At 44.0% G+C, this 27,699-nt stretch overlaps 1 protein-coding gene across 1 annotated transcript in view; it reads left to right on the forward strand.

Annotated features, from left to right (window-relative positions):
• The window catches only part of SLIT1 (slit guidance ligand 1), a 424,914-nt gene that overhangs the window by 385,251 nt on the left and 11,964 nt on the right, over positions 1-27,699 (forward strand). The window contains exons 29-31 of the mRNA XM_073552870.1: positions 16,572-16,711; positions 19,407-19,500; positions 19,960-20,097. Of these exons, the coding sequence (XP_073408971.1) occupies positions 16,572-16,711; positions 19,407-19,500; positions 19,960-20,097 (372 nt within the window). The remainder of the gene's footprint in view (positions 1-16,571; positions 16,712-19,406; positions 19,501-19,959; positions 20,098-27,699) is intronic.

The following is a 27,699-nucleotide window of genomic DNA, read 5'->3' on the forward strand; positions in this document are numbered from 1 at the left end:
ATCACACATCTTCCATCCCATAGTCCCGTGCCCATATACCCATCATTCATATCCGCCATCCCATAGTCCCGTGCCCATATACCCGTCATACATATCCTCCATCCCATAGTCCAGTGCCCATATACCCATCACACATACTCCATCCCATAGTCAACCATTATGACATCATAATGAGCGGCGGGGCTTGCAACCTATGATGACATCAGCGTCGCCATGGCAACCATTATGACATCATAAGGAGGGGCGGCGCTTGATACGCACACACTGTTTCCCCATTATGTAGATAGGGGCATTATGACATTATAATGAGGGGCGGGGCTTGACATGCACACACTTTTTCCCCATTATGTAGATAGGGGCAAAATTGTTTGGTAAATTGGAACGCGCGGGGTTAAAATTTCGCCTCACAACATAGCTGAGGACGCTCTCGGGGTCCAGACGTGCGACTGTGGCAAATTTTGTGTCTGTAGCTGCGACGGTGCGGATGCCTATCCCGGACATACACACACACACACACACACATACATGCATACTTACATACATACATACATACACACTTTGAGCTTTATATATTAGATATACTGCACATATGTATATAATATACATGCTTATTGCGGCGTTCAATTGTATTAAATGGGCACATTATAAGTATACTTATATCGAACATAGAGCCTGTATATGATGTGAACAGATCCTGTATTGCCTGTCCTTTGTGAACTCTCAGCACCTGCCAGGTCTTATTAATGCCAGGTTAAAGGGCCAGGTCTTATTAATGCCAGGTTAAAGGGAAACTGTCAGGGGATTTTTACATATATATGGCTGTGTAGGCGCTTATCCCCCAGTAAAAATAAAACCTTTTTTATGAAGATCCGATGTGCCAGTCATGAGAAATCTAGTGTAGAAGATGCAATTCAAGCTGGGGGCGTGTCAAGAAGCTGTCCAAGGGCATTGGCTAGAAGTGCACTAGAGGCGTGTCAGTGACCACACTTGGGCTGTTTCTTGACACGCCCCCAACTTGATTTGCGTAGGATTTTTACTCTAGATTTCTTATGTTTGTCACATTGGACTGTTACTAGAGATGTGCAAACCCGAACAGTAAAGTTCGGCATCCATACCGAACATCTACTGCTCAAGCACCAAACACGGACTTCACCAGGAAGTCCGTGTTACTGTTCGGGTTCAGCCCCCCAATCACCGGGTGTTTGTCACACTGTCATGTGCCTGAAAGCGCAGTAAACACCACTTCTGATCGGCGGTAAAATCATCACTGCCGGTCAGAGAGCCGCGGTTTCCACGCTGTCAAATGACAGCATGAGCATGCAGCTATGATCAGAGGTATAAAGTTTACCTCCGGTAATTGTTGTCAGCTGATGAGACTACTGCTCCCATCAGCCAATGCCTGCTGCCGCTAATAACAGCGAGACCAGGAGTATTTATTAGCCGGCTCCTGCGCTGTAAATAAATAATAATTTAAAAAAAACGGGCTGGGTTCCTCTGTATTTTCGATAACCAGCCAGGCAAAACTCACAGCTGGGGAGTACAACCCTCAGCTTCAGCAAGGTTGGTTATCAAGAATAGAGAGGTCCCCACACCATATTTTTTAATTATTTAAATAAATAATTTAAAAAAATGGCATAGGGTCCACCCCCTTTTTTGATAACCAGCCTTACTAAAGCAGACAGCTGGGGGCTGGTATTCTCAGGCTGGTAAGCAGCAATGAATATTGCCCCCCACCAGCAAAAAATATCAGCGCAGAAAAGGCGTATCTATTAGATGCGTCAGTTCTGGAGCTTTACTCGGCTCCTCCCACTTGGCACAGGGCATGTGAAAAGAGTCTGGCAAAGCACCAGACTATTTGTAGGGTTGATGTCACCTTTGTATTGTCACGTGACATCAATCCCAAAGCTTAGTAATGGAGAGGCGTTTATACAACACCTACCCATTACTAATCCTATTGTTATATGGTAAATAAAGACATAGAAAGAATAAAGTCTTTTATTTGAAATAAAACAAAATACACTTTTACTTTTTATTTAAAAAGAGACACAGTTATACTCACCTAACACCTAATTCCACTGATTCCCTCGTTACCTATAATAAAACTAAAATAAAAAACAACAATATCCCTCACTTCTCCGTCCGTCTGTCCCACACCGTAATCCATGTCTGGGGGATAAATAGTTTTCAACCTGGACGGTGCCAAGATACGACTGTCCAGGCTGAGAACCACTGGTGAATGAGCTGCTGCGAGTGCAGCGTCAGTGACTGGTGGTGACATCATCAAGGTTACTTCTAGTCACTGAGGCTGTGTTCCCAGCCGGAAAGTGAACTGCGGTAACCTCTGCACTCAGAGAGAAAAATGTCTCATGGTGCAGAGGTCAGTTCACCGACAGAATTTCACTGCGGTGACAGCCCCCAGCTCTCTGCTTTAGCAAGGGTGGTTGTCAAAAATGGGGGGGGGGACCTACACCGTCTTTCAAATTATTTAATTTTTATTTCAATAATTAAAAAATACGGCGTGGGGACCCCTGTATTCTTGATAACCAGCCTTGCTGAAGCTGGTAGCTGATGAATACTCTCATCAGCGGCTCCTGCTCTCACTGTTATTAGAGCAGCAGGTGTCAGCTGATGGGAGCAGTAGTCCCATCAGCTGTGACCAGAGGTAAACTTTATACCTCCGATCACAGCTTGCACGATCACGCTCACACAGCTCTCTGACAATTTTACTGTCGATCAGATGTTTGCACATGACAACGTGGCAAATACTGGATGTTTGGGCCTCCCATTCAAGTGAATGAGGTCCGGGTTTGGGTCCTGGTACTGTTCTGGTACCAGAACCCAAACTTTTAGTAACCGTTCGGCCGAACCTGCTGGACACTAACATCCAGATCTCTGCCCATCTCTAACTGTTACTTAAAAAAGGTATTATTTTTATCAGGGAGGAAGCGCCTTTATATCATCGTTGAAGAAAGAAAAGAGAACTCTAGCTTGTGAACCTAAAAAAATTTCGAACTTGGAATGCGAGTCTATCCCCAGTTCACCTTACATCTTAGAGGAAAAACACATCAGAGAAGTTTACAGAACATACTTAACCGTACGCTTCATGCGGTGCGGAGAAGACACAAGCATTTTCAGGAAAAAAAAAAATCCATTAAACAACATGGGGACGAGAGCGCGTCTTCCGCTTTTTCCGGTGGCTACAGTTTAGATGCAAGAAAAAAAATACAAAATGATAATGAAAAAAAAATCTTGTGCATCTGACGGAGAGCCTCAGATACATTAGTTAATAAAAAGTGCACTCTTGTCAGGATCGCAGATATTATTGTCAAGGATTTTGTCTGCAGGTGCATTTAAAATAGATTCTTCCAGGCTTCAGGGCCTCAGAACATTTTATGTCGGGTTTCTATGGTAACATTTAAAGTTAAGTTTCCAGTTTAAGCACCTCTAAAAATGGCAGTATGATTTGCAAACAGCTTGCTAAACGTGTGATTCTGACAACACGAGGCTTCTCTTATTTCCAGTGAAGGAATGAAAAACTTAAAAAAAAAAAAAAAAAATCTCCAATTTTGTAATTTCAAGGTCTTAGTGCAGATGTAACGAAGGTGATTCATAAAGAAAGCCTAGACGTCCACTTTTCGGATATGTTTATATTTTGCAGTTTTTTTCTGGGACGTTTTGCAGTTGATGTGCGGGATAATGTAAGACTCGGGGATCTGACTCCATTGTGACGGCACATTATCGGAAAGATGATATGTGAACAAAAAGCAATGGTTTCACCATTCACAGCACATGTTCATAGAACGTGGCTGTTCACCCTGAGTATACAGCTCTGTGTGGACCATGTACATAACAGGTGACCAATCGCCTGTATGCTGCCGGATCCAGAGGAATTGACTATAGCGGGTCTCCGGAATAACTACTCCATCTGTTTCTTTATTTTATGACATTTTACTTTTTATGGCTTATTTTGTTGTGTTTTACTTACTTAATCCTGGACTTAGGTATAGGGGGTGCAGAGGAAGCAGTCACACCCCTGTCTTGGTGCTTGACCTCTCTGACAGGTAGAGGATTGTCCTCCATCTCGTGAAATCCCTTCCTGCAGTATTGTAAAATTACATTGTCGTGTCCAAAATCCATTCCTGCAGTATTATAATTCTAGGGTGCTGCACAGTCCCTTCCCGCCATGCCATAAAACTAGGGTGCTGTATGCTAAGTCACTTCCCGCAGTGCTGTAATAGTAGGGTGCTGTGCGCTTAGTCCCTTTCTACAGTATGTAACAATGCTACTCACTGTCGAATTGAACATGAAGAGGAAGATCGGGCAGCAACTGATCTCTGACTTCCTCTTCATGTTCAAGGCGGAGATAGTGACACCAGCATTGATTGGGCGCCGGGCACCACGTGTCCTGCAACCGCCCAAGAGCCCCGGTACTGCGAGTGTCAACACCACGGAAACGGCGCTGGCACAGGAGGTGAGTATAAGCTTTTTTATTTTATTGCGGCCAAACATTTACATTGAGATAGGGTTGTCCTAGTAGTGGTCAACCACTTTATGTCCTTTCCTACAGTATTGTAAAAGAGTATTGTGCGGTAAGTTCCTTCATGCAGTGTGGTAATAAACGTACACTGTGTGCTAGATCCCTCGCTGCAGTGTTGTAGTAGTGTGGCAATGTGAGCTAGGTACAATCCTGCAGTACAACACTGCGCTAGGACCCTACCTACAGTGTCGTAATAGTGGGGTACTGTAAGCTAGGTCCCTTCCACCAGTCCTTTCCTACAATATTGTAATAATAGACCTTTGTTTGGTAATTCCATTTGTACAGTTTGGTAATAATAGAGAACAGTGCGCTAGGTTCCTTCCTACAGTGTCATAATAGTGAGGCACTGTTCACTAGGTCCCTTCCTCCTGTACGGCACTGTGCACTCGGTCCCTTCCTCCTGTACGGCACTGTGCACTAGGTCCCTTCCTCCTGTACGGCACTGTGAACTCGGTCCCTTCCTCCTGTACGGCACTTTGCACTAGGTCCCTTCCTCCTGTACGGCACTGTGCACTCGGTCCCTTCCTGCTATACAGCTCTGTGCACTCGGTCCCTTCCTCCTGTACGGCACTGTGCGCTAGGTCCCTTCCTCCTGTACGGCACTGTGCACTCGGTCCCTTCCTCCTGTACGGCACTGTGCACTCGGTCCCTTCCTCCTGTACGGCACTGTGCACTCGGTCCCTTCCTCCTGTACGGCACTGTGCACTCGGTCCCTTCCTCCTGTATGGCACTGTGCACTCTGTCCCTTCCTGCTGTACAGCACTGTGCGCTAGGTCCCTTCCTCCTGTACGGCACTGTGCACTCTGTCCCTTCCTACTGTTCAGCACTTTGCACTAGGTCCCTTCCTGCTGTATGGCACTGTGCACTGACTCGATCCCTTCCTACTGTACAGTACTGTGCGCTCGGTCCCTTCCTGCTGTACAGCACTGTGCGCTAGGTCCCTTCATGCCGTACAGCACTGTGTGCTTGGTCCCTTCCTGCTATACAGCACTGTGCGCTCGGTCCCTTCCTGCCGTATAGCACTGTACGCTCGGTCCCTTCCTGCTGTACAGCACTGTGCACTAGGCCCCTTCCTCCTGTACGGCACTGTGCACTCGGTCTCTTCCTCCTGTACGGCACTTTGCACTCGGTCCCTCCTGTACGGCACTGTGCACTCGGTGCCTTCCTCCTGTACGGCACTTTGCACTCGGTCCCTCCTGTACGGCACTGTGCACTCGGTGCCTTCCTCCTGTATGGCACTTTGCACTCGGTCCCTTCCTCCTGTACGGCAATGTGCACTCGGTCCCTTCCTCCTCTACGGCACTGTGCACTCAGTCCCTTCCTCCTGTATGGCACTGTGCACTAGGTCCCTTCCTCGTGGACGGCACTGTGCACTCGGTCCCTTCCTGCTGTACGGCACTTTGCACTAGGTCCCTTCCTGCTGTACAGCACTGTGCGCTTGGTCCCTTCCTGCTGTACAGCACTGTGCGCTAGGTCCCTTCCTGCCGTACAGCACTGTGTGCTTGGTCCCTTCCTGCTGTACAGCACTGTGCGCTAGGTCCCTTCCTGCTGTACAGCACTGTGCGCTAGGTCCCTTCCTGCTGTACAGCACTGTGTGCTTGGTCCCTTCCTGCTGTACAGCACTGTGTGCTTGGTCCTTTCCTGCTGTACAGCACTGTGTGCTTGGTCCCTTCCTGCTGTACAGCACTTAGCACTAGGTCCCTTCCTGCTTTATTATAGCATTATGCCTCTCTGCATGGGGGGGTTTAGAATTTTATGGTCCACCAGCCCCTCACTGTAAGGGTAAGTGCACACGTTGTGGATTATGTCAAAAGACCTGCGGTTTATCTGCAGATTAGCCTGCGGTTTTCCCCTGCGGTTTGACACCTGCTGCGGATGCGCAGCAGAACCCGCAGCGTGTGCACACACCCTTAGATCAGACTTGTAGACCACCAGCACCACTTCAGTACATTCATATATTAATCTTGCTATTGATAAATTGCATCCTCCATCCCTGCACCCCCCCCATATAGTTCCCATTTTTTTTTTTGTAAATCGCACGGGATGATTATCTAAACTGTTTTAGAATTCTTCATGCACCCCCAATTAACCCTGTGTGTACATTATGCTGCCATCTGATGTGTGCTTATACCCCCCACACACACAAAAAGAAGGTCTGACGAGCGCCAATAAAGAGCTGTCACTATCTTTACATATTTACATTTCTAAATTGTAATCCTGTTCCCGCTACGTGGAGAGCGGCGGAGCCTCCGATAATTACCGTCATTTGCTTTTAACTTCAGATGCATCGAAACTGACAGCATCTCAGTCCAGGCATCTAAAACAAGGAAACACACTTTTTTTTTTCTTTTTTTTTTTCTCGGAGTCGCTGCTTTTCACCAATCCCTAGAAGATAATTAGTTTCTGAAAATAAATCTTAAATCAAGGAGAAAAAAGAAGAGAAACGGGTAGAATTGGGTTATTTGAAAATTACATTGAATCAAGAGGCAGAAATGACCAGACCTGCTTCTAAGAGCCTAAAATTACCAGATGTAAAAAAAAATACTAAATGGCCTCTCGTTCTGTTACCATGGTAACCAAGCATCTTTACAATAGGCCTATATTTTCCTTTGGGGTTTGCAAAGCCATTCAGTCAAACCATTTACTCTTCACAGCTTTCAACCTGCACACAAATGTCTCCGAGCTGCTTTTCTTTTTTTTTTTTTTTATTTCTTTTATTTTGGGGAACTTTCAGAAAGTCAAATCTATTTCAAATTAAAGCTCTGGCATTTTTGAGCAATGTGTGAATTCCTCCATTATTAATAAGGGGCAAATGGGAGAGGGAAAAGAGAAAAAAAAACAAAACGGAAGGATATGGAGTGAAACAATGCCGCAGATGCTATTTTCAAGAGCTGCATTTTTAGGCATTACAATAGGCGTATCGCGGCCGTCCTACAGCATTACTTAGTGTTTAAGACCTCTCTTCTGAAGAAGTGAAGACAAGCGGCCTCCTGACAAGGCGTGTTAACTTGTTCTGTGCCGATAAGTGGAATTCCTTTATATGAGAACGTGGCTTATATCATGTGTATCTTTCCAGTGATGTTTCGGAGAAGCACCATAGGAAGGACGGGGAAGGACTCTGAAGCACAGGAAAGACAACATCTTGTCCGGTGCTGCGGCAATTTTTTTTACAGCCAAACCACACCCTTAACACCCTAGTTCTTTTTGTGAACTAAAAATACAAATATAAACGCCCCCAGTGAAGGCCCTGATAGTTTGCCATCACAGTTTACAATTTAATACCCACACAGATTTCCCCATTCAGAGTATGATGCCACACACACACACTAACACCCATATACAGAGAATACTGCCCCCACAGTGTCCCCCCTCTATATGGCCCCACAATACTACCTTACATAATGGTGCCCCCTACACAGTATAATGCCCCATTGTCCCCCAACACAGTGATATCCCAAGTGTCCTCCCTTCACAGTATGTTGCCCCCAGTTCCGCCCACATAATAGGATTCTCCCAACATCCTCCATACACTGATGACCCCATAAAGAGTATGACACCCCCCTCAATGTCTCACCTATTGGTGACTGACTCCACAATGTAACCTTACACAATGACGCTTCCTACTCCACACAGTAGAATGACCCTTGTTTCCCCTGCTCACACTATGATGCCTTCATACACAGTATGAGGCCCCCACAGTGTACCATCTCATAATGTTTTCATAAAGATACCTTTCACAATGATGCCTTCTACACAGTATAATGCCCCCATTGTCCCCCAACACAGCATGATGCCACCAGTGTCACCTGTTCATGGTATGTTGTCCGTCCCCAGTTCACACCATACAGTAGGATTCCCCCAGTGTTCTCCACATACAATTGATGTCATCAGCACAGTCTAATGCCCCATTGTACCCCCACACAGCATGATTCCCCCAGTATCCCCCTCCTCACAGTATGTTGACCCTAGCTTCCGCCACATAGTAGGATTTCCCCAATGTCACCTCTATATACTGTGTTGCCTCCAATCCTCCCACATAGGATTCCCTCAGTGTTCTCCACACACAGTGATGCCCCCATACAGAGTATGACACCCCCACAGTGTCCCATATCATGATGTTTCCAGAAAGCTACTTTACACAATAATGTTCCCTACACAGTATAATGTCCCCATTGTCATCCAACACATTATTGTGCCCCCAGTGTCCCCCCTACACAATATGTTGCCTTACCTCCCCCCACATAGTAGAATTCCTCCTATGTCCTCACACATAATGATGCCCCCATAGAGAGTATTACATTCCCACAATGTCCCCCCTCATGATGTTTCCAGAAAGCCACTTACGCAATGCCATCTACACAGTATAATGCCCTTATTTTCCTCACACAGTGTCATCCCCTTTTCAGTATGTTGCTCCTAGTTTCTCCACATAGTAGGATTCCCGCAGTGTCCTCCACACACAATGATGCCACCATACAGAATATGACACCCCCACAGTGTCCCTCTCATGATGTTATCAGAAAGCTAACTAAAACAATGATGCCATCAACATAGTATAATGCCCCATTATCCCCACACACAGTGTGATTTCCCTAGTATTCTCCTCTCCACAGTATGTTGCCCCCAGTTCCTCCCACATAGTAGGATTCCCCCAGTGTCCTCCACACACAATGACTCTCCAGAGTATGACACCCTCATAGTTCCTCCCTCATGATGTTTCCAGAAAGCTACCTTACATATTGATGCCCCCTACACAGTATACTGCCCACGTTGTCCCCCCACAATTTATGATTTCCCCAGTATCCCCATCTTAACAACATTACCTTCAGTTCACCCCACATGGTAGGATTCCCTCAGTATCCTCCACATACAGTGAAGCCTCTCACATAGTATGATGCCCCCACATTACTACCTTCCACAGTGACACTTCCTACACAGTATGATGCCCTCAGTGCCCCCCATGCACAATATCACTCACATACTATAATGACACCACAGTGCCCTCGTGATCCCCAGTGCCCGTCAACTCATCCAGCAATTATAAAAAGAAGAAAAATACTCTCCAAGCCTCGTTAATCCATGTGTGGTCCAATGATCTAGTGACGTCATTATGTCTCCCACACCGAGCCTCAGATTCCCGGCGCCACCATTGTATTTAGTTTTATTGAAGACCTAAAGAAGTGGCTACAATTGGAAAGTAGGACATCACATGACACCAGCTTCCTGAGACTGTCCCACAGGAACGCGGATGATTGGAAGTCATGACTGAGCACCCTGGGTCGACTCGGAATACACTCTGAATGGTTCCCTATGAAATAGGTCCTAATGTGTGTTTGCCTGGGATAGGGATTAGGTGTTAGGGCAGGCACGGATGGGATCATTTATAAAGTATAGTGCACACGCCCTGCCACTCAATGTTTATGGGATTGACAGAAACCAGAAGTGCTGTCTATGGCTTGCAGTGCCTGGGGCAAGGCAAGTACTACTCCCACTAATATGTGCAAATTGCCTCTTCGGAGAGGAAAAGGACTTGAACTCTAGTGCCAGCTATTGGAAGTAACAATCCTAAAAGTCAATATCAACCCTTTAACGAGCCTTGCCACATGACTTTGGATAAAAGCCAAACCAGAATCTCAATTAGCAGACACATGTTTTGGGGTGTTGCCCCTCATTGGTGCAATGTATGACATCTGATTTGGCTGTGTAAGAGGCCTCTGACTGAGGTGTAAGGGGTAACATTTCTACAATAGATGGCACTAGGGTTCAAGTCCTTTTCCTCTTTACAGAGGCAATTCGTATATTTACTTTCCCAGAGGAGCATTATATTGCCTATACGTCTCATTACACTAGCAATGTCAGATATGTCACTCTCCACAAAGAGAAATGTTACCCTTTACACTCTAATATTACGGGAAGCATGAATTAGAGTCCAGTTTTGGGCGCCACAGTTTAAAAAAGACATCAACAAACTGGAGCAAGTTCAGAAAAGAGCGACCAGAACGGTGACCGGTCTGCAAACCCTGTCTTATGAGGAAAGGTTGCAGGATTTGGGAATGTTTAACTTGCAGAAGAGAAGATTGAGAGGAGACTTAATAGCTGTCTACAAATATCTGAAGGGCTGTCACATTGTAGAAGGATCATCTTTATTCTCATTTGCACAAGGAAAGACTAGAAGCAATGGGATGAAACTGAATGGGAGGAGACACAGATTAGATATTAGAAAAAACTTTTTGACAGAGTGATCAATGAGTGGAACAGGCTGCCACGAGAGGTGGTGAGTTCTCCTTCAATGGAAGTCTTCAAATAGAGGCTGGACAGACATCTGACTGGGATGATTTAGCGAATCCTGCTTTGAGCAGGGGGCTGGACCAGATGGCCCAGGAGGTCCCTTCCAACTCTACGATTCTATGAGTCTGGGAGCATGATTGCAGCCAGGTATATTTTTCTTTGAAATGCTCTGGTGACCTCTTCCACATATTCTGGGACTGTCCAATAACCAAATTGCTTTGGTATCAAGCATCCAAGATTATTGGGAAACTGCTAGGTAAACCTTTTATACTTTCCCCCCATTTAGCATTACATTCGTTAAACTCAGATTGCATAGACTCTTCCTTGAAACCTTTAGTCCTACACATTTGTTTAATTATTAAGAACTCGATAGCATATCACTGGAGGGGACATTTCCTCCCAAAGATAGAAGACATCATATCTCTACTGGTTCAACACAGAACATATGAGCTCAAATTTGCTCTTGCACATGACCAATTTAAAAAATTCCACAATAAATGGTCAAGATGGGATCACACATTCCCATCGTCTATCCAATAAGTTACAATTTAGCTGTGTTTTACATTTTTCTGTTGGCGTTATACAAACCATTATGCTCAATGGTACCACATGTTTGCTCACTGTTTTTGTATGTTTTTATCCTATATTCCGCCTTCCTTCCCCTTCCTTGTCCTACCCTCCCCTCCCCCTCAATTTCCAACTTCTTTCCCTGTTCAAGTCAAAAATAAAATTTTTGGAAAAGAAATGCTCTGGTGATTCTGAGAAAACTTACTTTGAAGAGGAAGACCATGACCAGTCTGGACTGCCCCCAACTGGTTTCTCCCTGCTCCTCTTGAGGTAGTTAACAGGTCTCTCGCTAAAACTATTTATTGCCTATTCTAAGATCGGGGCTCTGTAGACTCATCTTGAATAAAATGGAGGCCTCCACTCCATATGTTGCACATCGGATTGTCTGAAAAAGCCGAGTCCCATAGACCATGAATGAAGCCCAACTGCAGAGCCCATTCTTACAGTTTCAGAGTCCTGAACTTGGGATTATTGAGGATAAGCAAAATCGTCGCATGTGAGAGTAAGGAAAGGCTTCATGTCTTCAGGCCTTCCAAATCTCGTGGGGAGTGAGAAGTCTCGGAGAAGACACTGAAACAACATCTTGTTGAGGGATATGACTAAGCTGGGTGGATACACCGAGTGTTTTTATTTATTATGCAGCTATGAATTCTACTATTTGTGATTATGGAGGAAACTCCTACATTTTGGTACAAAACGCCTATATTCAGAAAGGATAAAAATATACGAACATTCCAGAACGCTTTGGAGATTGTTGGAAATCACAAGTTCTGCATTTCTGCTCTCCGGACTTAATCTGAATCCCAGAAACTTTTTTAAGTTGGCGTTAGGACTGCGCTAACACCCCTGTCTTTTGGCTTTTTTGAGGAGTACTCTAAGGGTCTGTGCACACGCTGCGGATTCTGCTGCCGATCCGCTGCAGATTGGCCTCTGTGGATCCGCAGCAGTTCTGCAGACAGCGTACAGTACAATGTAAGTCTATGGGATTTACAATCCGCTGTGCACATGCTGTGGATTTTGCACTGCGGAAAAGCTGCGGTTTTAAATCCGCAGCATGTCAATTCTTTCTGCGGATTCCGCTGCGGTTTGACACCTATTCCATTGTCCAGGTGTCAAACCGCAGGCCAATCCGCAGGTAAAACCGCAAGTCACTTTACCTGCAGTTTTACCTGCGGATCTGCACGGAAAAATCTGCGGGTGAATCCGCAGCATGTGCACATAGCCTTAAGTTCTGTTCTAATCACAATGCAACATATACAGATTTCAAGCAGAGGAGTATTCACAAAAAACAAGAAAAATGGCAGTAAATTATGTGGTTTTCATGCAGATTTTATTGCAGGAATTCTGTGTGTTTGCTACAGATTTTCCTCTTTGCATAGTGGAGAGTGAAATCTGACGCAGCGTAAGGTCTCAGTCACCCATCAATATCTGGTCAGAATTTTGCATTAGATTTTATAAGACAAAAACCATGAGTGAAACTTACAGAGAAAAACGTGAATTTGAAAGATTGAGAGCTCTCCTGTGATTTGGAGACACTCTTGGTTTTGGCATAGAAATACTCATAAAAACTACTGAAGAGTGAATAAAGCCTATATAGAATATTCCGCACTGTGGATGTTTTTCAGCAGCGTGTGGATGAGATTTTGTAATATGCACTTTACGGGAAAGAAAAAAAAAATGTGCAGCTATGTGAGAAAATACCCCGGATCTGCTACAAAACAAAATGGCAGTCCTATGTAAAACCACAAATAACCCGTGCCCAATGATAACATCTCTTCTGCTGCATTTGACAAGCTCAGGTCTGCAACATCTGTAGGATCAGCTTCCAGTAAGATACATTTAGCGGAGGTTTGCTTAGGGAGCAAACGTGGTTGTATACAACACAAAAATACACGTGAAGTTTCGACAAGTCAATGCACTCTGCATATTAAGTGCAAAGAAGCCATGTACCATCGAGACCAAATTACAAGACAATTGACATTTGGGCCCTGATGAGAGATCCTTATCAAGATTGAGAAGGGCTCTGCGCAGAGCTTAATGTCGCCTGTAGTGGCATCTTCCTAGTACATGAGCTAATATTTGCATCCGTGATGTATAACTACATTTATTGCATGGTTCATCCCCCGGATGTATGACATGGATATTATTTACATTTCCCATCATCAGCCTACCTAAAAATACAGTATTTCACCATTCTCTGCAGCTGCCTGCGCTCACCGGTCATGCATTTGTATCGACAGTCGTATAATTTTAGTATTCAAATATATAACTTCGAGCAGGTGTGCTCCGATGCATAATCATCAACAGAGCCCCAACCTATCACAGGTCACCATTTATTACACTGCCATATATTCCCCACACAATACTCTCATTCAGATCCCAAATAATACCATCACACAGTACTTAAATATTACCTACACATAGTGTTGAAATAATACTACAATCTAGTGCCCATATAATACTGCCATATACTGCCCACACAATTCAGTTACATAGGTTGAAAAAAGACCAAGGTCCATCAAGTTCAACCTTTCTCCACCAATTATAAATTCCCAAATAATACCATTCCCTCATTAGTACCGCCAAACAGTCTTGAAATACTACCATATAATACCTACATATTAGTGTCATGTACTACCCACCTAACATCATTTAATGTCGAAATAATATTATAATATGATGCCTAAATAATATCTCCATAAAGTATCAAAATACTACTATTTAGTGTCCACATAATACTGCCATATATTACCAAAGCAATACTATCAATACATACTATGCCTAAATAGTACTCACATAGAGGGATCATATTATGGTGCCATATGGTGTCCAAATAATAATGTCATTCAATGCTGAAATAATATCATGCCTAAATCATATCTCCACAAAGTATCCAAATAATACTGCCATCTAATGTCCACATAATACTGCCATATAGTGCCCCACATATTAATCAATCCCAAATAATATCATCACCTAAATAATACTTCCACACAGTATTGAAATTCTTCCATCTAGTGTCGATATAACACTCACATATATTACTCAGTGCCACATAACACCATCATACATTGCATAAATAATACCTCCATATATTATCCAAATAATACTACGTCTAGTGTCCACATAATACTGCCATATATTACACACACAATACTAACATACTATGCCTAAATAGTACTCCCAAAGGGATCACATTATGCCGCCATATAGTGCTCAAATAATAACATCATATGACGCCTAAATAATATCTCCACAATGTATTGAAATTCTACCATCTAGTTCCCATATAACACTGCCATATACTACCCAGTGCCCAAATAACACCATAATACAATGCTTAAATAATGCCCCCATATATTATCCAAATAATACTACCATCTAGTGTCCACATAATACTGCCATATATTACCCACACAATACTAACATACTAGTGGTCCCATAGGGATCACATTATGCCGCCTGTTGTGAATTCGCTTTCTGGCCTCCCTCTGGTTATTACTGAAGGTAGTGGAGCTGGTCAGATCGACAGAGGAGTTGCGAGTTCTCTTTCTGGGCTCCCTCTGGTGGTTACTGGAGGTAATGGAGCTGATCTGATTGACAGAGGCTTGCCACCTGATAATGATGATGACGATTGGAAATCTGGGGTTTCTGATTGGGATTTAAGACACCCGAATCCCTCTATCCCTGCTGGTGATTTGCTTCCTGTTCCTCCTGAGGTCTGATTTCTCCAGCTCTGTCCCTGCATGGTTCAGCTAAGTGGTTTATTTGCTATTCTGTTTGTATTTGATCTGGTTTTGTCTATCTCTTCTTGGTGCGCGTCGGCCAGCTCCAGCCCATATGTTACTGCTTGTGCCAGTTTGTTTTGTCCCCTTTTTATTGGTCTCTTTTTGCTTTGCCTTCAGTATATACCAGAGTGCTGATATAGTGGGGGCGAAGTCGTGTGACTTCAGTGTCTTTTGCATCAGACGTGTTGGATTTTTCAGGGTTTTTGCGTGATTGCAGACAGTGTCTTTCCTTTCCTGTCCTGTCTAGTCAGTTTGGGCCCCATCTTTTGCTCAGTCTATTTTCCTGCCTGCGTTTGTGTTTTCATCTTGTCTCACAGACAATATATGTTTGGGAGCTATCTATTCTTTGGGGTCTGCTCTGGGGCAGTTTAGATTTCCCCTTTCTTGCTTTAGGCTTATTTAGTTTTCCGGCTGTGCCGAGGCGTCTAGGATCATCGTAGGCACGCTCCACGGTTACTGCTAGTTGTGTGGACAGGATCAGGGGTCTGCAATCCGCTTAGTTACCAACCTCTCTGGTTTTCTGTGGCTTAGCCTGGGCCTGCTATCCTCCTCCATTCATAACAGCCGCCATATTAATGTTCAAACAATAATGTAATTCAATTCTAAAATAAGACCATCACATGATGCCTAAATAATATGTCCACAATGTAGTGAAATAGTACCATCTAGTGCCCATATAAAGCTGTCAGATATTACCCATAAAATACTTTCCTATAATGCCTATATTGTACTCCCAGAGCGGGTCACATTATAGTGGGTAAATAATAAGCAGTTTGTCTCAAGTCCTGTGCGCGACATAGGGCAGTGTTATCTGACCAGATAAGGGACTGAAGGGTGCTGGCCAAGCCAGCCTCCTCCTCTTTCTATGCTTTGGCTGTGACAAAGAAGGGGGCTGGCTTGGCTACATGAGCAGGCGCCTTGCCTTGGAAATACTGTTAAGCATGGCATTTGGTATGGCGCTGGCACCCAGGAGCGCCCATAGGAGGTAGGAGCCTTTTATTAACCAGCACCCCGGTAATATATTGCTCTAGAGTCTGCACATAATTGGACTATGGATTTTGCAATAAGAAATTGTGTTTGTTTCTGTCTCTTGCTGCTCATACATTTCAGGATGGGATTTATATTTAATGTTGCACCGTGCACATACAAGATTTATCTGTCACTTTTACAGCACAGCTAAAAAAGAGCCGAGCCTCCAGGTAATATGTATGCTAACTAAATATATAGGGGATCACAGGGAGATTTTCATGTCATGCTGTGTGACAGATGATGGGGATGGAGTGCCTTGAAAGCTTGAAGTGCTCCTTATCCGTGAACTCTGGGACATGAAAAACTGCAGCACTTCTACATGTTGTGTTCTGTGACTTATGGCCGTACCCTGTCACCCTCAGATGCTCCTGTGCCGAAGGTTTTGACGGTCCAACATGTGCGGTAAACAGAGATGAATGCAAGTACAGTGACTGCGAGAACGGCGGTACCTGCGTAGATGGCATAAACATGTACACGTGTCAGTGCCCGCCACAATACACAGGTAAACTGGTCATTTTTATTATTTCCCCAATTTTGTACAAACTGATTTTTTACTTTTTGCACACTAGAAAAATGTGTTTAATTTTGCTTGTCTGTTAGGCAGAGACTCTTCTTTATTCTCCAGCCTTTGTAAAGTCATGACATTTTGTTTTATACTTCATTGACTTATTTTGCTTCCCATACACTATGCGGCAGCGTCATTTCAGTGCCTAGTTAATGCTCCTGTAGAAGATGCTTTCATCTGCTGCTGAACAAAAATCATTACACTATGGTCAAAATATTTGTGTATGATACCTTTCTTGTGTGAAAATGGGGATGGGAAGCAAAGAGGCTCTGAAGGGGAAAATCCCATACACAGACTAAATATATTGTATAGATATTGTGAAGCAGCAGTTGAAAGCAGCTTCTAAAGGAGCATGAACTGGGCAGTGAAATAGCACTACAACATAACGTTTGGTAGAGGAAGAGGTAGTAATATAGTAATGAAGCATATTCCAAAACTTCATAACTTTGTGGTTCCTGAAGAAATAATGAAATAAAAAAAGTTTAGGTGCTTCGAGTGCTTTTTACAAAGAGCGATGATTGGTAATCAGTACAAAAGTTAAAAATTCTGTGACTGAGACTTTTCCTGGGAAGCAAAGAGGCTCTGACAAAGAGAATCCCATACACAGACTGAATATAGTGTACAAGTATGCAAATATTGTGAAGCAGCAGTTCAAAGCAGCTTTTAAAGGAGCATGATCTGGGCAGTGAAATAGCACTGCACTGTGTTTGCAAAAGAAGGAGGCATATTCTAGAACTTAATTACTTTGTAATTCCTGGACATTAATGAAATTAAAAAAGTATACTTACTTTTTGAGTGTTTTTTTCACAGAACGATGATTGTTAGAACGATCGCCCCTGATCATCGCTCTATCTAGCTAAAAAATCTTCTGAAAAAGCAGAAATGTGTTTTACACCCAGCAGAATAGCTACATATGGGTATGTGCACATGGCACCCTTCAAACGGCGGTGTCCCCGCATAGTTTTTGAAGCAGAAAATGCTTAGAAAAATACCTTTCTGGACAATTTTTGCAGCAACTTTCCCTCCGGAGTTTTTTTTTAATCCCATATATAACATATATATGCTGCCAGAAGATTGGACCGGTCACTTATTTTCGCCACTTCACGGCTTTCAAAGCTTAAAGCTGTTAAAGAAAAGTTTCCAAAGTCAGAACGTGTGCACTAGGGTGACCGGATCTCATATGGGGGGAAAAAATGTCAGAATCTTGTTCGTCTGGACCCCACAAAACGATTCCCCTTTCCAGATATTGAGAGAGCCAAAATTTGAGCTCGATCAAACGACGTTAACCCGTGCCGCTCGTCGCTCAAAGTTTGAAAAAATCCAAATTGAGGTATTTTAAGATTTAGGTATTTTGCATAGTCTGTTAGACTATAAAGAATGTGACAACAACATTGCAGAAATAGCCCTGACCAAATTTTCGAACCATTTGTGGTATTTGAATGCAGAGTTGGTGGGATTATCGTTTTTTGATCCCACCATTACAGACAATGAAAAGTTGTTAATGGCTAATAAATTGCTCAGTAGCACAGATGAACCATCAGAGCACGCTAACCTACAGGAGTTGATAATTTTACATAGTTATCTAATCTATTCTAGAGCGTTTGTTAAAGTAGTTTTTGAAACATCAGAATATAATGCTCGGCATTTGCTTACAACTTGCAGGACATATTGCTTTTGTTCTTCATCTTTTGTCAGAAGGTCGTTAAAGTCGGTTACTTCCTACCTCTTTTCATTTTTCTTTCCTAACTTTTGGATTTACAACCCTAGCATGCTCTGATGGTTCATCTGTGCTACTGAGCAATTTATTAGCCATTAACAACTTTTCATTGTCTGTAATGGTGGGATCAAAAAACGATAATCCCACCAACTCTGCATTCAAATACCACAAATGGTTCGAAAATTTGGTCAGGGCTATTTCTGCAATGTTGTTGTCACATTCTTTATAGTCTAACAGACTATGCAACATACCTAAATCTTAAAATACCTCAATTTGGATTTTTTCAAACTTTGAGCGACGAGCGGTACGGGTTAACGCCGTTTGATCGAGCTCAAATTTTGGCTCTCTCAATATCTGGAAAGGGGAATCGTTTTGTGGGGTCCAGACGGACAAAATTCCGACATCGATTTTTTGCGGTCACCCTAGTGTGCACAGCGACTCTTTTTTATGTTCCTGCATATGTTCATTATTTTTGGTGTTTTTTTAGCGCTTTTTCCAGAGGCTTACTGAGGATATATACCTGAATAAGATGCCGTGTGCACGTACCCTAAAGGTATGTGCACATGTTGAGGATTCTGCTGCGGTGTGTACAGTACCATTAAAGTCAATCTAAAATCAAAAAAGCTGTGCACATGCTGCAGAAAAATCCGCGGGTTCTTTCCCGCAGCATGTCAATTCTTTGTGCGGGTCCGCAGCATTTTGACACATGCTCCATTATAGGAATCTGCAGGTGTCAAAACTCAGGGGAAATCTGCAGAAAATCCGCAAGTAAAACGCAGGTCATATTACCTGCGGATTTAGCCAAATCCGTGCTGAAAAATCTGCAGGGTAATCCGCAACGTGTGCACGGAACCCTAACTCTCCAACACAAATACCTTCTTCTTTTCTGACCCGGTTTTCCATTTTGTTCCGTAGGTGAATACTGCGAACAGTTATTGGATTTTTGCTCTGCAGAACTGAACCCCTGTCATCCTCAATCCAAATGCATCACAACTGCTGAGGGTCCAAAGTAAGTGAACCCCCTCCCAACTGTACCATGGAAATTATGTTCTGTATCCAACAGTGGGTCAGAGGGGAAAACTGGCACGGAGAACAAGGACGACAAAAGGTCATCTTACTGCAGACATCCCCACCGGGGGGATATTTTCCCACGCCGCCAGCAAAGCGCTTATTACTTATTTCCCCAAGAGCGCCCACTACAGGTCAAATGTAGTATTACATAGGGCCATTCAAGTCTGCACAGGCTCTCTATAGAGGGGGTCCTGAGCGGTCAGCCCCCTTTGATCAAAAAATGTGTCCTATAGGGTGCAACAAATGATAACATCATGGGCACAAAAGTAGGTGAAAGCCCATTGGAGAATCACCCTCTCGATGTGCGCTTCACTAATAGCTTTGGGACAGAAATGTTGTTTGGTGCCGTTACTTACCCATCAGTCCATGAGAAAACCCTGCCTGTCTCCTCTCCTAGATGTGAATGTGCACCGGGCTATATAGGGGAGAACTGCAGCCTGAATTATGATGACTGCAAAGACCATCGCTGCCAGAACAACGCCCTGTGTGTGGATGAGGTGAACGGGCACTCGTGCCAGTGTACAGAGGGCTTCAGGTAAGAAGAATCTTCCGTCCTTGACTCCTGAACAGAAAATCTCCCTAGTTGCATAATGCATCGTGCACAATATGAACACTTCATTAAAGCAAGTGTGAAACTCCTCCAGGAGCTCTAAAAGTGGCCATTGTGAGTTTTAGACAGCATCTACGTTAAAAAAAACAACTTAAAGGGAATTATTTTATGACTAAGGTTAGTGGTCTGGTTGTATAAGTCTTAATACAACAATAAAATTGGCACCAGTCTTGTAGTAATCCGATGTGCCAGAGCTGAGAAATCGAGCTTTGAGTCAACATGGAAACTTGGAAGTGCACTGGGGGCGTGTCCATGCACTTGGTGATACGCTGACACGCCCCTGATGCACTTCCTGGCTAAATTTTTTTACCTGGCTTCTAAGTTTGATTTCTCAGCATTGGCACATCCAATTACTACAAGATTGGTGTCATTTTTATTGTTGTACTAGGATCTATACATTCATACCACTAGCTGCAGGAGTAAAATCATCCAGATAGGTTTCCTTTAAGGATTTATGGAGATTTTTTTCCAGAGGGAACCATTGAGAGGTACAGATTACAAGAATCCTTGGTCTTCAGTCCTTGCTCTAATTAGCAGCGGCCATGTATGCATGCTCTGTAGTAGCTGTGAAGACACATATGGGCGAATTTACCAGTCCAGGGTACTTGTATTACTTAACTATTCTTGGCCAAAATCCCATCGACTGAAATCCTCTTAATAAAGCTTAAAGAGCCGGACAGAAGTGGAAAGTTAAAATCTCATTGTTGATGTCACAGCGATGTCCTCTGTAGAGATAAAATGTCGTATAATCAGCAGGAAACGGATGATAAACTTAAAATAAAAGGAGACTAATACAATTCTGATCTAATAGTACATACAGTGCCTTGAAAAAGTGTTCATACCCCATAAACGTTTCCACATTTTTTCAAGTCAGCCCCATGAGTCATTATTTTGTAGGACCACCTTTCGCTGCAATTACTGCTCCAATTATTTTGGGGTCTGTGTCTACCAGCATTGCACATCTGGAGGCTGAAGTTTTTGCCCATTCTTTTTTGCAAACCTTCTCTAGCACAGTGATTTTTTTCAAGGCACTATATAATAGATATATATACAGTGTATATATATATATATATACACTCACTGGCCACTTTATTAGGTACACCTGTCCAACTGTGTGTTAAGACTTAATTTCTAATCTGCCAATCACATGGCGGCAACTCAGTGCATTTAGGCATGTAGACATGGTCAAGACAATCTCCTGCAGTTCAAACCGAGCATCAGTATGGGGAAGAAAGGTGATTTGAGTGCCTTTGAACGTGGCCTGATTGTTGGTGCCAGAAGGGCTGGTCTGAGTATTTCAGAAACTGCTGATCTCCTGGGATTTTCACGCACAACCATCTCTAGGGTTTACAGAGAATGGTCCGAAAAAGAAAAAAAATCCAGTGAGCGGCAGTTCTGTGGCCGGAAATGCCTTGTTGATGCCAGAGGTCAGAGGAGAATGGGCAGACTGGTTCGAGCTGATAGAAAGGCAACAGTGACTCAAATTGCCACCCGTTACAACCAAGGTAGGCAGAAGAGCATCTCTGAACGCACAGTGCGTCGAACTTTGAGGCAGATGGGCTACAGCAGCAGAAGACCACACTGGGTACCACTCCTCTCAGCTAAGAACAGGAAACTGAGGCTACAATTTGCACAAGCTCATCGAAATTGGACAGTAGAAGATTGGAAAAACGTTGCCTGGTCTGATGAGTCTCGATTTCTGCTGCGACATTCGGATGGTAGGGTCAGAATTTGGCGTAAACAACATGAAAGCATGGATCCATCCTGCCTTGTATCAACGGTTCAGGCTGGTGGTGGTGGTGTCATGGTGTGGGGAATTTTTTCTGGGCACTCTTTGGGCCCCTTGGTACCAATTGAGCATCGTTGCAACGCCACAGCCTACCTGAGTATTGTTGCTGACCATGTCCATCCCTTTATGACCACAATGTACCCAACATCTGATGGCTACTTTCAGCAGGATAATGCGCCATGTCATAAAGCTCGAATCATCTCAGATTGGTTTCTTGAACATGACAATGAGTTTACTGTACTCAAATGGCCTCCTCAGTCACCAGATCTCAATCCAATAGAGCATCTTTGGGATGTGGTGGAACGGGAGATTCGCATCAGGGATGTGCAGCCGACAAATCTGCGCCAACTGTGTGATGCCATCATGTCAATATGGTCCAAAATCTCTGAGGAATGCTTCCAGCACCTTGTTGAATCTCTGCCACGAAGAATTGAGGCAGTTCTGAAGGCAAAAGGGGGTCCAACCCCTTACTAGCATGGTGTACCTAATAAAGTGGCCAGTGAGTGTATATATCTAATATATAAAGCTCAAAGTGTGTGTATGTATGTATGTGTGTATGTCCGGGATTGGCATCCGCACCATCGCAGCTACAGCCACAAAATTTGGCACAGTCACACGTCTGGACCCCGAGAGCGTCCTAAGCTATGTTGTGAGGCAAAATTTTAGCCCTGCGCGTTCCAATTCACCAAACAATTTTGCCCCTATCTACATAATGGGGAAAAAGTGTGTGTGTATCAAGCCCCGCCCCTCATTATGATGTCATAATGGTTGCCATGGCGACGCTGATGACATCATAGGTTGCAAGCCCCGCCGCTCATTATGATGTCATAATGGTTGACTATGGGATGGAGGATGTATGACAGGTATATGGGCACGGGACTATGGGATGGAGGATATGTATGATGGGTATATGGGCACGGGACTATGGGATGGAGGATATGTGTGATGGGTATATGGGCACAGGACTATGGGATGGAGGATATGTATGATGGGTATATGGGCATGGGACTATGGGATGGAGGATATGTATGATGGGTATATGGGTATGGGATTATGGGATGGAGGATATGTATGATGGGTATATGGGTATGGGATTATGGGATGGAGGATATGTATGACGGGTATATGGGTATGGGACTATGGGATGGAGAATATGTATGATGGGTATATGGGCACTCGACTATGAGATGGAGGATAGGTATGTTGGGCATATGGGCACCGGACTATGGGATGGAGGATAATTATAATTTGTTATAACTATCCACAGTTAGTTACTATGCCCGGGCAGCGCCGGGCTCTTCAGCTAGTATATATATATATATATATACAGGGGCGTGACTACCGCGGTTTCAGCGGACGCAGCTGCGACGGGGCCTGGAGTGCCTAGGGGCCCGATCGCGGAGCTGAAGCCGCTCATTGGCTGTGCAGCTCCGTGCTTTGATTGGCTGCCAGGCTGCAATTGGCCTGACCCGATGGCTGCTGTGCGCACAGGACCTGTGATGAGGTCACAGGAGGGGAGAAGTCGTGAGTCACATGATCAGGAGCCTCTGTGTATGCAGGACTCTGCTGTGCTGGTTGTTTTGGTGCTGGATGAGGGTAAGTTTATGTGTGGGGTCAGGAGGGGTTTACAGGGTGGATGTAGCAGAGCCGTGTGTGTACAAGGTGTACGGAGCGGAGCCATGTGTGTCCGAAGTGTATGGAGCGCAGCTTTGTGTGTACGAGGTGGACGTAGCGGAGCCGCGCGTGTACGAGGTGTACGGAGCGGAGCCGCATGTGTATGAGGTGTATGGAGAGGAGCCACATGTGTATGAGGTGTATGGAGAGGAGCCACATGTGTATGAGGTGAATGGAGAGGAGCCGCGTGTGGACGGAGCGGAGCCGCATATGTATGAGGTGGACGGAGAGGAGCCGTGTGTGTACGAGCCGCACGTGTACAAGGTGTACGGAGCGGAGATGTGCGTGTACGAGGTGTGCGGAGCGGAGCCATGTGTGTACAAGGTGTACGGAGCGGAGATGTGCGTGTATTTTGGCATGGGGGGCCCCATTTGAAAGTTTGCACGGGGGCCCATAACTTTGTAGTTACGCCACTGTATGTATATATATACAGTACAGACCAAAAGACACACCTTGTCATTCAGAGTTTTCTTTATTTTCATTGTAGATTCATTCTGAAGGCATCAAAACTATGAATTAACACATGTGGAATTATATAATTAAAACAAAGTGTGAAACAACTGAAAATATGTCTTCTATTCTAGGTTCTTCAAAGTAGCCACCTTTTGCTTTGATTACTGCTTTGCACACTCTTGGCATTCTCTTGATGAGCTTCAAGAGGTAGTCACCGGAAATGGTCTTCCAACAGTCTTGAAGGAGTTCCCAGAGATGCTTAGCACTTGTTGGCCCTTTTGCCTTCACTCTGCGGTCCAGCTCACCCCAAACCATCTCGATTGGGTTCAGGTCTGGTAACTGTGGAGGCCAGGTCATCTGGCGTAGCACCCTATCACTCTCCTTCTTGGTCAAATAGCCCTTAGGCTACTTTCACATTAGCGTTTTTTAGCGCAGCGCTTCGTGTGCAATAGAAACGCATGCAAAAAACGCATCATGTGTTATGCATGCGTTTTTTAGGCGCATGCGTTTTATCCAGTTTCTAGCCATGTTAACTCTTAAAACGCATGCGTTTTCAAACACAGGCATGCGCATGTCCATGAGGCTGGTGACTCGGATGAACTTATCTTCCGCAGCAGAGGTGACTCTTGGTCTTCCTTTCCTGGGACGGTCCTCATGTGAGCCAGTTTCTTTGTTGCGCTTGATGGTTTTTGCCACTGCACTTGGGGACACTTTCAAAGTTTCCCCAATTTTTCGGACTGACTGACCTTCATTTCTTAAAGTAATGATGGCCACTCGTTTTTCTTAACTAGAATTTGTATTATGGCAAGAAAAAAGCAGCTAACAGTCAATTCAGTAGGACTATCAGCTGTGTATCCACCAGACTTCTGCACAACACAACTGATGGTCCCAACCCCATTTATAAAGCAAGAAATCCCACTTATCAAACCTGACAGGGCACACCTGTGAAGTGAAAACCATTTCCGGTCCAAACTTTTGGTCTGTACTGTATATATATATATATATATATATATATATATATTGTGGTAGATTGGCTGACACAGCTGCTCACAGAGTTAGACACAGGAAAGTTTTTTGTTTGTTTCTTCTACTGGTTTATTAAAATAGTACAGCATAAACCAGTGCATCGTTCAGAAAAATAAACATCTCCCTGGTGTAGTGAGAAAACAGAAAATTACATATAGCACAGTCTATGAGGTTGCAGAGATCCACCCGCTCCAGGAAAAAACAAAAAGGTTCAGCTAATTTTATCACAGTTCTGGAACTCTCAGCACACCAAATGCTGAATGATTCAGAAGGCTATTTGCCTTCTAGACCCCACTCTGGGGTGAAGATACAGTGGGGCAAAAAAGTATTTAGTCAGTCAGCAATAGTGCAAGTTCCACCACTTAAAAAGATGAGAGGCGTCTGTAATTTACATCATAGGTAGACCTCAACTATGGGAGACAAACTGAGAAAAAAAAATCCAGAAAATCACATTGTCTGTTTTTTTTTCATTTTATTTGCATATTATGGTGGAAAATAAGTATTTGGTCAGAAACAAGCAATCAAGATTTCTGGCTCTCACAGACCTGTAACTTCTTCTTTAAGAGTCTCCTGTTTCCTCCACTCATTACCTGTAGTAATGGCACCTGTTTAAACTTGTTATCAGTATAAAAAGACACCTGTGCACACCCTCAAACAGTCTGACTCCAAACTCCACTATGGTGAAGACCAAAGAGCTGTCAAAGGACACCAGAAACAAAATTGTAGCCCTGCACCAGGCTGGGAAGACAGAATCTGCAATAGCCAACCAGCTTGGAGTGAAGAAATCAACTGTGGGAGCAATAATTAGAAAATGGAAGACATACAAGACCACTGATAATCTCCCTCGATCTGGTGCTCCACGCAAAATCCCACCCCGTGGGGTCAGAATGATCACAAGAACGGTGAGCAAAAATCCCAGAACCACGCGGGGGGACCTAGTGAATGAACTGCAGAGAGCTGGGACCAATGTAACAAGGCCTACCATGAGTAACACACTACGCCACCATGGACTCAGATCCTGCAGTGCCAGACGTGTCCCACTGCTTAAGCCTGTACATGTCCGGGCCCGTCTGAAGTTTGCTAGAGAGCATTTGGATGATCCAGAGGAGTTTTGGGAGAATGTCCTATGGTCTGATGAAACCAAACTGGAACTGTTTGGTAGAAACACAACTTGTCGTGTTTGGAGGAAAAAGAATACTGAGTTGCATCCATCAAACACCATACCTACTGTAAAGCATGGTGGTGGAAACATCATGCTTTGGGGCTGTTTCTCTGCAAAGGGGCCAGGACGACTGATCCGGGTACATGAAAGAATGAATGGGGCCATGTATCGTGAGATTTTGAGTGAAAACCTCCTTCCATCAGCAAGGGCATTGAAGATGAAACGTGGCTGGGTCTTTCAACATGACAATGATCCAAAGCACACCGCCAGGGCAACGAAGGAGTGGCTTCGTAAGAAGCATTTCAAGGTCCTGGAGTGGCCTAGCCAGTCTCCAGATCTCAACCCTATAGAAAACCTTTGGAGGGAGTTGAAAGTCCGTGTTGCCAAGCGAAAAGCCAAAAACATCACTGCTCTAGAGGAGATCTGCATGGAGGAATGGGCCAACATACCAACAACAGTGTGTGGCAACCTTGTGAAGACTTACAGAAAACGTTTGACCTCTGTCATTGCCAACAAAGGATATATCACAAAGTATTGAGATGAAATTTTGTTTCTGACCAAATACTTATTTTCCACCATAATATGCAAATAAAATGAAAAAAAACAGACAATGTGATTTTCTGGATTTTCTCAGTTTGTCTCCCATAGTTGAGGTCTACCTATGATGTAAATTACAGACGCCTCTCATCTTTTTAAGTGGTGGAACTTGCACTATTGCTGACTGACTAAATACTTTTTTGCCCCGCTGTATGTTGAACAGCCTCCAATCCCCAGCTATTCCCAAAAAAAAAAACTTAACATAGCCGATTAACCCCTCTCAGCACTTTGTGTGCTGGAGCATTTTCTCCTGGCTCATATCACTGAAGCTAACATCCTCAGTGATACATATCTCCCCTCTAGTACTTTACCAGTGACCTTGTTACAATATATATATATATATATATATATATATATATATATATATATGACGCTACTTGGGGCCACACTCTAAAAAATACAAATTCAGCTCTGCTATATCTGTAGGTCACCATTATATCACATCGGCCACTCATCCTGGGTTTAATTTGTGGAACCGATAAAGCTTTAAATAAAAGCTTGATGCTTCTTGATTGTTTTCCTCTTCTTGTTCACTCCTACATTATGGTTTCTACATTGTAGGCACTTGGCATCTCCATGAACTAGAAACGTGACAGCAGTAAATTAATGTTTTTTTTTCCTGATCTCTCCTCTGTAGCGCCCCGCTCTTCTTCCTCCCGGCTTTCTTCTTGTTAGGGGACAGTGCGCTCCTGGATGATTGACAGTTTCCACCAGCAGCATTGTTACACCGCTGGCGCTAACTACGTGTTCTCTAATGCAAGCAGAGGCAATCTTATCTCTGTAGCATCGGAGCGCTGAAACTTCAGGAATCCAGCTTCAGAGCAGT

Source organism: Dendrobates tinctorius, unplaced genomic scaffold, assembly GCF_039654945.1.
Source record: "Dendrobates tinctorius isolate UK_male_01 unplaced genomic scaffold, ASM3965494v1 ptg000196l, whole genome shotgun sequence".
NCBI lineage: Eukaryota > Metazoa > Chordata > Amphibia > Anura > Dendrobatidae > Dendrobates > Dendrobates tinctorius.